The sequence below is a fragment of the Helobdella robusta genome (assembly GCF_000326865.2).
Source record: "Helobdella robusta unplaced genomic scaffold HELROscaffold_40, whole genome shotgun sequence".
NCBI classification, from domain to species: Eukaryota; Metazoa; Annelida; class Clitellata; order Rhynchobdellida; family Glossiphoniidae; genus Helobdella; species Helobdella robusta.
This window is the reverse complement of record NW_008704903.1, coordinates 925,020-937,921: the sequence shown is the minus strand read 5'-3', so window position 1 is coordinate 937,921 and position 12,902 is coordinate 925,020. Positions and strand designations below refer to the sequence as shown.

Sequence of the window (12,902 nt, the reverse complement as noted above, 5' to 3'; positions counted from 1 at the left end):
GAAAAATAAATTGAAAAAAAAATTCACTAAAATAAAAAACAAGCAATTGGAAAAAATAGGTAACTTATCTTTTTGAGATAACACTCAATCTTTGTTCAAATTCGAGTACTTTCAAAGGTACAATGAGACAAAAACAAATTTACCTTTAACATTATCTTCGATTTGTCATCGGAACGATCATCATGAGACCACCATCTGAAACGTGCTGACGCCCACCACAGCTCACCTCTCATCATTCTGTAGACAAGTTTTTATTAATTAGCGAAGTAGTAAATCAAGAAACAAAGGAACGAACGAATAAATGATTAACTGAATGATTGAACGATTGGTTGAATGAATAAATTAGCTAATTAATCAACCAATGATTTAATGAATGAATAGAATGAATCAATGAATAAATTAACTGAGGAATAATTTGAAAGATAGTGATAAAATGAATGAATGAATGAGAAAAATAAAAAAAAGGAACTAAATCATACTTCAAAAACCGTCGTTGTTGTTATCTTCGAATTGTAATCGAAACGATCATCACGAGACCTCCATCTGAAACGTGCTGATGCCCACCACAGCCCACCTCTCAACATTCTGTAGACATTTTTTTAATAGCATATTAGTAAATCAAGGAACAAAGGAACGATCGAATAAATGATTAACTGAATGATTGAATAATTGGTTGAATGAATGAGTGAATGAATGAATTAATTAATTAATAAATCAATAATTCAATTAATGAATAGAACGAAATAACAAATCAATTAATAGAAGGATAATTTAAAAGGTTGAGGGATAAAATGAACGAATGAGAAAAATAAAAAACGAAACTAAACCTTACTTCAAAAATCGTCGTTACTGTACTTTCCATTGCACCGACCACCACCATCTGGTCGGCACACAAAATACCATCCGAGCTTCAGAGTGTCAGTCGAACAGCCAACGAGCTGATTCTTCCTACACCACCATCATCATATGTAAATCATCATGAGACCACCATCTAAAACGTGCTGACTCCCTGCCAACCTCTCATCATTCTGTAGGCAATTTTTTTTATTTGCGTAGTAGTAAATGAATATTAGAATTTTAGAAGCAAAGAAACTATAAAATAAAATAATGTCAAATAAATAATATTTTAAAATAATAAAAAAAATAAAATGTAAAAAACTTACCGTCGTCCATTCGACAAAGGCAGAATGTTGAATGCGGTCCGGTTCCTACGTTGTCCTCCAAAACAGCCCGTGTTGATGGAGAAAGATAAAGAGAGGATTCTCATCAGAAAGCTTAGCGGTGCGTGCAGCTCAAATTGCTTAATAAAAATAATCCTATCTACCTATTCAATTACCTTAACTAATCTATATTAAATTTTTAATGGTACGATAGTCGAAAGTCCCCCTTCATTCTCCATCCTTGCACAGAGGTTCACCGACAGCCAGGGCACCGGATAGTAAACCATTGCCGTGCGGATAGTAGACTATTGTCGAGCGGATAGTAAACCATTTGCCGTCCGGAAACCGTGCGGGTAGTAGACTATGGCCGTGCCGCTTAGTAAATTATTACCGTGCAGATAGTAAACCATTGCCGTCCGGATAGTAAACCATTGCCGGTTCACCACTGGCCACCAAGGCTTACCTCTGACAAGAGACTTCGAAATTCAGAGTCTATCGGTTATCGTACCCTCAACTTACCTATTTATTACAATTAAGCCCTAGCTTGCCTAAAATTACATAACTCAAGAGCCCAATTCATTTAGCCAATCGGCACCCACCCCACCACCTACGTAATGCCTTGGGCTCCAACTTAGTAATAATATAAAACTTAAACCCTATATCCATTAATGAGTATGTGTTACAACGTAGCCTTAACTTACCTATTCATTACATTACAGTCCTAGCTTACCTAAAATTACAAAACTCAAGAGCCCAATTCATTTAGCCAATCGGCGCCCACCCCACCACCTACGTAATGCCTTGGGCTCCAACATAGTTAATAATAATATAAAACTTATATTAGCCTACCTATCGATACACTTACAGCATTTTAATTTACATTACAAGACTTTTCCTAGAATTACATTATTGCCCTTAACTACCTATGAAATTAAATTACTATCAACCTTAGTAATAATAAATTAGAATATGTAATGAAAATAAAATTACGCTCAAATACTAACATATGTGTTTATGTATGTATTTGTGTGTGTATGTAATACGCTGATGCGTGTAATGCGGATGCAAGAAAAAATAGAAGCGATAAACTTACGCTGCCTACCTATTCAACTACATTAGTGTTGGATGCTTCTCATCTATCCTACCTACAGTTAAAATTATGCCTATCTAACCTACCTATATAGCTACATAATGTAATTGTGTGTGTGTGTGTGTGTGTGCGTGTGAGCATTCTTACTTAATGTTAAATTACAGAGAAAAACAGAGAAAAAAGAATAAAACGTATCCCAGCCAGGCGTGTATTCTTTGCCACTGAATGAATGAACGTAGCCTGACATCTTCCATGATGAACTCCTCTGGAAGCTTCAACCTGAATGAAATGAATAAAATGCAAAAATCATATTTATTTAATCAATTTAAAAAAAAATAGAAAAACGAGACGCGGTGAAACCCGCCAGCCGGAAAAGCCAGCCAACTGGCAAAAAAAGAACCGCAAAGAAACCATAAAACGAACCCAAGCCAGGCGTGCATTCTTTGCCACTGAATGAATGAACGTAGCGTGACATTACAACCATTTTGATCATCCACGATGAACTCCTCTGGAAGCTTCAACCTGAATGAATGAACCTGAATGAACCTAAATAAAAGGAAAAATCTTATTTATTTAATTAATTTCAATGAAAATAGAAAAACGCAAAGAAGCCGACCGGTCGGCAAAGAAAAAACCTCAAAGAAAGGTATCTATATAGGATTTATGCTCTATATAACTCTATATAACTCTATATAACTCTATATAACTCTATATAACTCTATATAACTCTATATAACTCTATATAACTCTATATAACTCTATATAACTCTATATAACTCTATATAACTCTATATAACTCTATATAACTCTATATAACTCTATATAACTCTATATAACTCTATATAACTCTATATAACTCTATATAACTCTATATAACTCTATATAACTCTATATAACTCTATATAACTCTATATAACTCTATATAACTCTATATAACTCTATATAACTCTATATAACTCTATATAACTCTATATAACTCTAAATAACCATGCATACTACCACATTCAATCAATAAAAATCCCACTAAAACCAGGAACCACCGCGTACCTGCTGAATGTATGATGTGAAACAAAACAAAAAAAAACACAAAACAAAAATCACACCACCAAGTAGAGTAAAAGAATAGGAGTCCCTAACCTACCTATGTAACTAAATTACCTTATGCCCTAGCCTACCTATATAATAAATTAATTTTTACCTCACCTACCTATGCTTCATTAACTTAACTCAAGACTCATGAAGAAAGAGAAAAAGGAGTAAAACAGAACATAAAATACTACCACACAAACAAACATGATGTATGTATGTATGTATGAGCAACCGCTAAAGAACCCACTTAAAATATAAAAAAATACAACATACAAACACACAAACCACAGACATGCAAACTCTATATAACTCTTTATAAAATAAAATTAAATAAAAATAAATAAATTAAAAAAATATAAATATAAAAAAATGAGATCAGGCACTCCGACTCGAGCGAGGCAGAAATGCCTGATCTGATTTCACCGTTTTTTCAGCTCCTATTTATACTCGTTTCAACCATACATTTTCATCATTTCAATCATTCACATCAATAAAAAACTTATTTAATGTATGTACTACACTATTATACAGTCTTAACCAAAATGCTAACCGTACTAAATTGAAGTCATCGAACGAACGCCTTCGAAACTTTCTGGTTGGCTGGTTGAATCTGCTATATTGCTTTTCATATAAACATAATCTAATATAATATAATTTAATTATTTGTATACATGGATTCAAGTTACTTTATATATATATATATATAGTAAAAATTCATTATAAAAGCAACAGTAATCAGTGCTATATATGTCAGCACGCAGCTCAAATTTTTCGGGGAGAATTCAAAATTGTTTGAGACCACACCTTGCTTAACATCCAATTCCAAGCCGAGCCAAGCCAAGCTGAGCCAATATGCATAAATTCATTATAAAAAACAACAGTAGCCATTACTATATATGTACGCACGCAGTTCAAATTTTTCGGGGAGAATTCAAAATAGTTTAAGACCACACCTTGCTTAACATCCGATTCCAAGCCGAGCCAAGCCAAGCTGAGCCAATATGCATAGATTTATAAGCGCTTTTATATTAAAGTTTTGCTCGCTTTTTAAACGAATATCCCAATATAACAAATTCTCCATCCTATTTTAACTTTCTTTGATGCTTTTTAATCAGTCAGGTCACAAAAATCATTAGTGATATCGCAATGAAATCAATTTGAAATTTTTTTTTTAATTATTGATAAAATTTTTAAATTGTTGATAAAAATAACTAGTATATATAGTGTAGTAAAACGTTTAAAATTTTCTGAGAGAATTTAAAATAATTTGAGACTACACCATAACACAATTGTACAATTTGAATGTGTAAATACAACATTATAAATGTATTATAACTACGTATATATTTCTTTATTTAGTTCTGTCTGTGTATATTTTGTCAAATTTATTTGATAGGAATTGAATATAACCTTTATACCGGCTGATTAACTACCATGCAGTAAAATAACTACTGTTGACACCATTTCCTCCAACGATTTCGCAACGAATTGCCCATACCCTATAATTAGAATAAACTCTTCCAATCAATGTTTAAATTTTTATATCGTTTTTGTTTCTGTACTAATTTTCGTGTCAGATACAATAATTTAGTTTTTAAGCAAATTTTCATTTTCGTAGCACAAACATGCCTACCTGTTGCATTTAAAAATTGCATTAATAATAAATAGAAATGAGAAAATTTCTGATGCATCTTTTCACAGGTTTATTTTCAAATTAAATTTACACTAAAATAAATGTAACAATATCCCTATACTCATTGAATAGAACTATTTTGTTTTACAATTACATATATTTTATTTATAGACTATTATAATTTATTATTAAAATTAATCATGGATTACCATTTTATTATTAAAAGCAATACTTAAGAAATGCACAAGTTTCTGTAACAGTTTATAAAATTTCAGATTTCCTCAAAATGTAAAAATGCAAAACGATTGGATTAAGTGCATCAGACAGGAAATAAATGATTTCAAATGGCTTCCATCAAAAAATGCAAGAATATGCAGTGACCATTTCTGTAATAAAGATTATAAGGGTTATGATGGAGAAAGGAAGGTAATGCTGAAGAAAGCATTCCCATGTTTTCAAGTTAGTTATATTTATATGTCATCAGTTACACAAGGAAGCAATTCACATCATCATTGTACATTGCAACATTCTTATCTATACAAAAAATATAAAATGCATTCAACAATATTCTATGTATTTTATTAAAACTTAGAAAGGGCATAATGTGAATAATAAACCCTGCTTAGGACTGGGATCATCATCATCATACCAATTACCATTACAAGTAGAGTCAATTTTATATTAATGCTTAACAAGATTGGCATAATCAAGTTTTTATATGAAATACACATCAAGTATTTAATGTAACAAATAAATTAACAGAAAAATTTCTGAAAAAGTTTAAAAAAATTAGAACATATGACTCTGATCAAAAATCATTCGCGTTGACACTGCATTTGTATGGGCATAAGGCATATGATTATCTTTGGACAAATGGCTTTCATCTTCCTCACACTAGGACATTAAGAAAGTAATCTTGTCATACCTGTTCAATAATTTTAATAAGATTGTTTTAAATAACTATTCTCAATGTCATTTTATTAACACTACATTAAAAGGTGGCTACAAAACATTGATGGTATGCCTGGGGTGATTTCTACAAACCTTATTGACTAATGGTGATGGGGATCCTCTAGAACTGTAGGACCATGACATTCAATCTAGTCATGGATTGAGAAATCAATCCTTGATATATTTGATAATAAACATTTATTATAATATAAGAATGAAAAAAAGATGTAGATGTAAGGCAAAATCTTACTGGAACTATTATTTTTAGCAATTTATGATTTATTTTTTTATTTATGACTTTATCCATTTTCAATGATACCGATATTTTTAATTATTATTATCCAAATTATACTCATGCCTATATAAATTAATTTGATTGTGGCTATTTCTATGCTTAATTATTTTATTTACTTGCCATAGGTATGCACAGCATTTAATAAATTAATGATAATAATTAATCAATCAATCAATCTTCATTTTGCGTCCAGAGACCCGGTTTCCCTAGGTATTAATAATTAATAACACAACATTCTAAGTGCATAAAATATAATAAATTAAAAGTACAATTTTTACAAACCTCATTGGTTATGGTGATGGGGATTCTTTAAAACTGAATGATCATGATCTAACAAGCCATGGATTGATGAATCACTGGAATCACACATTATCTTTAATAAATTTAATAACAACATGTACTACAATTTAAGAATGAGGAATATTTTGTAAAACATTAAATGAAAAAAAATTTAGTTTGAATCACTCATAATTAATACATTTTAATTAAATTGCAAGTTAGCTTGGGGAGTTTGAAGCTTGAATTGAACAAATAACAAAAGTGTTTATTTTATAAAATTGATTGATAAGTTGTTTAATTTACTATATTTATTTAATTTAGTTAGTATATTTTTTATTCCCAGACCTAAGCATTGTAAATAAAAATTTTAAAACCAATCAAGCAATAGTATTTAGGATTTTAGGAACAAGTGCTGTTAGTCGTTAGCGTAGTAGTAGTATGTAGTAGTGTAGTGGTTGGTAGTTTCTAGTAGTCTAATCCGTTAATGTTCGTTAGTGCTATCTGTTATTTATTTCAATTAGTAATTAGAATCAGTAGAGTTTAGTTTTAGCTTAATTATTAGAGTTTAGTAATTTAATTACTAATTAGTCGTCGTTTAGTGTTGTTACAGTTAATTGTTAATGAGTTAAGTGATGTTGGTGGTTCACAAAAAATTTTTTTTATTTAAAATGCAAAAAGATACTTAACCGTCATACAGCAATATCTATCCTAAAACAGCATCTAGTATCACCTTTTAAAACATTTTGAAATTTTAAATAAAAGCAATATTCCGAAATTAAAAAAATTTACGATCGTAACTTTTGACTTGGGCGATAAAAAATCACCCTCCAATTTCCCTCCGGAAGTAAGCTCCTTGTTCGACCGTCAAAAATGAGCGAAGGCCGTTATATTTAGTCTAATTACATGATATATCCATGATTTAATTACAAAAATTAACACTTTTATTTTATAATTTTGCTAAATATTAAATTTTTTAAATTTGCTAAAAAAATTTTTAAAACATTGTTAAAATTATTTTTAAAAAGATTTAATTTAAATTTAGAAAATTGACAATAGTTATAAATTATTCTGTTATTTCGCACCAAAAACTCGAATTTACTTTTAAATATCAAACAAACAATGTATTAAAAGCATAGATGATTAAAAGCAAAGTTAATAAATTTAATTACAAAAATTTACACTTTTATTTTATAATTTGGTAAATATTAAATTTGCTAAATTTGCTAAAAAATTTTTTTAAAAATTGTTAAAATTATTTTTAAAATGATTTAATTTAAATTTAAAAAATTGACGATAGTTATAAATTTTCTGTTATTAAATAGCTCATCATTGCTGTTTTGTTGCTTGATAAACCAAAGATGTCGCTGAGTTGAAAAGTTGATGCTGCCGATCCTGGCGAACGAATGCTCTTCCTTAGTAAAAAAGATAAAAAAATTGAACAACAGAAATGTTGAAATCGCAAATTGTTTTTGTCGAATCTGTCAATTCAATTAACACCGAGTATTCCTAATTAATGGCTACTTTAACTTTCCCTTTTGCCTAATAAAAGTTCGCTCATCAGTTAATGTTATTCTATCTCTTTGCTTGTTAACTTTATTATATAAACAGCTTTTCCGGAAGCTGTTAGTGCTTTTAGTTCTTATGGAAAACAATCTAGTCGAAGGTTTACAGAATCTTCGAGTTTTGGCAGCGTATGACCTGGCCGTCATGGAAGACTTAGTGAAAGATTTTGCATCTGCTCTGGATGATCACAGCGCACCTGGCATCAGAAATAAATCAACTGCAGGTGAAGGTAATAAAATAATTTTTTATAATTTATATTTTCGAAAAATTAGACATTTATTTTTATAAGTTATTTATTACGTAAGATTAACATCAAAGGTTGACTATAAAATAAAATAATTCATCTATCTATAATCTATATTATTCCTATTGGAGATTTAATTATTCAGAATAAATTATTAAATAAACTTAAGTAAATGGTTAAATTTGTTGTAAATGATGATAATAAATAAATCTAATTTTAAATTAATAAAAAAAATTTTCTTTTTTAAGTACGAAAACGACGTAGGTACAAAAAACGTCGACCAACTGACCTCACAATGGCTCCCAACAACTACAGTGATACTGACAGCAGCCAGTTAGACGGGGCTAACATGCAAGATTCTACCAATAGTCATCACTTGCCTAAAAATTGGCAGAGTTGGAGCAAGCAGCAAAGTGATTCAGATGATATGAATAATAATATGTTTAGTGGCTACTTAGGGGCTAGGCCAAAGTGTTCTCTTTCCAGGTTATTGATTTTTTTTGGAAGGTATTTTGGCTTTTTAAACTTTTGATAAATATGAAATTAAATTGAGTAATTCAATTTCAATTCAATTTTTTCATCAATTTGTAATTATATTTCATTGTTCTTCTCAGGTATCCTGCAATCTCAGCCCCAGTTCTCGTTGAATCAGATTCAGTAACCGATTGCCTGTCACCAATTCGACTGCCGAGAAGAAGACGCCATCTTAAGAAATTACCAATCGTCATCGACAATGATCCCATTCTCGATCCCAACAACTATCGACACCAACTTGAAAATTTACCATCATCGATACGACCCTTGTCCAACTCACAACAAGGAGAGACATCTATGCCTTTTATCTCAACGACAAAGTTTAGGACCCAAAGTAGGGATGTGACTGTTGGATGCAGTCGGGGAATGATGTGTAGAAAACGTAAGAGATCAGTTAGGGAGTCGGGAACGAGTATGGTCTATGAGAGATGTGAGGGAGAAAAACGTTTCAATAGGTCAGTTAACTTACGGTTGGCATTGGTGTTGTGTTAAATAATAATTTTTATCATCATTTTCATCATCATCATTTTTTCATTTGGTTGTATGTTGAATGTGTGAACTAAACATTGATATGATAAAATGATTAAACAACAGAGCCTGTAGTTCTTGTAGCAACTCTAGCGATGACGATGATGAAGATAGCATTGATGATGGCAGAGAAGGTTGGTCTTCTTATCTATCTAATCGTTTGTGTCACCATTATTCTATTTCATCATCATTTTTACCACCATTACCATCATCATCATATCTTTATAAATGCAGGTGACGATGAACAAAGTGATTTCTGTTCAGACTCAGACAGCAAACATCACCAGCAGCAACTAAAACAACAACATTTTCAGCAGCAACAACAGCAAACAACAGCACACGATTCAATGGACTCAACTGACGCCACCACCGACGACCACCAGCGGCAGCATCATCGTCATCAGCAACAGCAGGCCATGCCTACTCAACTAACTCAGCTGTCAATCAAACAACAATACCCAACACACAGATATTACATTCCTGGTAAACGCCGTTTAACTACTACGGCAACCACTACTACTGCTACTGCCGCTGTTGCAGCTACTGCTACTACTACTACTACTACTACTACTACTACTACTACTACCAATACAGCTAACAACAATAACGTGATAACAGCTAATGATGATGATGATGATGATGATGGTTCCACTCATCCATTATCACTAGCATCACCGTCATCATCATTATCATTTACAACACCAGATTCCTATCCACATGACTTTAGCATCAATAACATTAATAATAAAGACAACAACAATAATAATAATAATAATAGCAATAACATCAACAACAATAACGGTTACCATCATCATCACCATCATCATCATCATCATCATCATCATAATCATAATCATCTCAGTCACATGATATCTGAGACAAGCTGCTCAAATGCTGTAAAATCATCGTCACCCATGTCAAGTCCACTATTATATATTCGTAATAATAATAATAATAATAATTACTATAATAATATTAATTTCAATGGTCATAAGAGGTGTAAGGTGTTTGATGCTCTACTCGATGCTGATAATGGTTGGCTGTTTGTTTGTTTGTCTGTTTGTTTGTTTGTTTGTTTGTTTGATTGTTGGTTTGTTCGTTTATTTGTATAAAAATTATCGTTAATGTTATTGAAATAACCATATGACATCAACAGATATGGACACAGACTTAACAACAACGACGACAACAACAACAAAAATGGCTGCAGCTACAACTAACACTATATCAACTATTTATGCAGATGCAAGAAGGCAGCTGAATAAATTTAACAGAAGGAATGTTAACTGACGAACGAACGAATGAATGAATTAATGGATGGAGGGGTGGACAAATGAATGAATGGATGGATTGACAAATGAATAAATGGATGGATTGATTAATTAATGAACGAGATTTTACTAAATGATTTTAGAATAAAAAATGTATAGTGTGAACATTGCATGTATTTAACTTGTAATGCGTAAATCTCATGTGATTAATGGATGAATGAACGAATGGATGAGCGGATAAATTAGGGAATAGATGGATGGATAGATTAATGAATGAATGAATGAATGAAAAACGAATGAATAAACCGTTAAAGTCAAGTGAACAACTGAATGTATTGAATTAGTTAACATGAAAGTAGATTGTGAGTTAAATAGACCTGACTCATTATATATTGCGATAGTCCTTACTGTACAATATTATTTTATAATAAATTATATATATTTATGCGTGTGTGCGTGCGTACGTGAGTCTGTGTGTGTTGGTGTTGTCAGTCAGTATTATAGCATTATAGTATAATCTAATGTTATTTCTAGAATGATTTGCTCCAATTCTTCATTTTGACAATATTTCTGGTTTGGTCATGAACGAAAATTTTATTTTCAACACAAAATTAGAAGAGTCTCACCCGTAGGATTTGTGGTTGTACTTAATAAGCAGTAGTATGCCAACATAAAAAAATAAAAAAGTATTAAAACATATATACAGGGAATAAATCTACCTAAAATACTAATTTATAAACAGCTTAACATCTCAAGATCAAAGTCCTTTAAGCAGTTTTAATTTGAATTAATATGATCTATACCTTAATTAGCCCTTTTCGTTTTAACTATCCATCCACTTTTAAACAAAATACCTGTTTACCTGTAGTACTATTTAAAACACGCCTGAATGACGGTGTCAATATGTAGGTATATATATATATATTCATATATATATATATATACACTATGTAACATAATGCATGTTATATTTAGCATGCAAATAAGAACATACATAATACATGTAACATGTGTGTGTATGTATATAAATGTATGTATAAATTTATGTTATATATGCACACACACATGTGTACATATATGTATATATTTATAAAAATCATCTGTAATGTGTGACTTAATGCTAGTATTAGTCAGTAAAAAAGAATAAATGTGTGGTTGCTGATAATTTATTGGTGATTACGGAAAATTAAGATGGTGATGCCCTTGTGTGTGTGTATGTTGTTTTCAATTCAATTCTATCTAGAGGTTAGTTTTCACTAATTCATTAATTTATTAATAATTCATTAATTCGTATGTTCGTTCATCCATTCGTTCGTTAGTTTATTCAATGGTTCGTTGGTTTGTTTGTTCATTCAATCGTTCGTTAGTTCATTCGTCAATCCATATTTTTAACAAAATGCAGGTATCTGTCCGGAGTTTTAGGAAATAACGGAATAACATGGATGACAGACTTAACAACAACAACATCAATAATACTAATATTAACAATAATAATAATAATGACGTAACCAATGACATCAACAACAATGTCAATAGTGACGATAATAATAACAATTGCATCAATATGGAAGTCACTAACAACAACAACAATACCAGCAACAACATAAAACGAACCAAACCTCCTGTACCATTTAAGTCACCAACCGCAAGACATACTGTCATGCTTATCAGACGATCAACCAACAACAACCATAATAATAATAACATTAATAATAACATCAATGATAATAATAACAACAACATTAATAATAATAATAATGACCAAGATAACATCAATGACAAAGCTAACAAAGAGACCGCTGATCGTGCTGATGGTGATGACAATAACAACAATGGCGATGACATTAACAATGACATCACTAATGATGACCACGTTGGACAACAAGAACAACATATTAATGTTATTCCGGATCTTATTTCTGAAGCTATTAGACTTAACAACAGTGACAACAGTAGCAGCAACAACAACACTAACAATAACAACAATAACACTAACAACAGCAACAACAATAATAATAATAATAACGACAACAACAACAATAACAACAATGACGTTGATGACGAGGGTGATGGCGCTGTTGACAACATCTTAGCGAGAAGAGATATACTAAGAGGGCACTCTAGTACGAACGAATGAATGAACGAATGAAAGAACGAACGAACGAATGAATGAATGAATAAAAGAACGAACGAATGAATGAATAAAAGAACGAACAAATGAATGATTGAACGAACGAATGAGTTAAAAAAAAGCAATAATTAGAT

At 31.0% G+C, this 12,902-nt stretch overlaps 1 protein-coding gene across 1 annotated transcript; it reads left to right on the top strand.

The window, feature by feature from the left end:
• Positions 1-5,266: 5,266 nt before the first annotated feature.
• On the top strand, positions 5,267-10,656 carry HELRODRAFT_176953 (hypothetical protein; the record flags this gene model as incomplete). Its single annotated transcript, XM_009025183.1, has 10 exons — positions 5,267-5,431; positions 5,752-5,882; positions 7,260-7,341; positions 8,106-8,289; positions 8,553-8,790; positions 8,919-9,293; positions 9,433-9,500; positions 9,601-9,849; positions 10,072-10,167; positions 10,523-10,656. The coding sequence occupies 10 exons, from the start codon at positions 5,267-5,269 to the stop codon at positions 10,654-10,656; spliced, it is 1,722 nt and encodes a 573-aa protein (XP_009023431.1).
• Between the last annotated feature and the right edge of the window lie 2,246 nt (positions 10,657-12,902).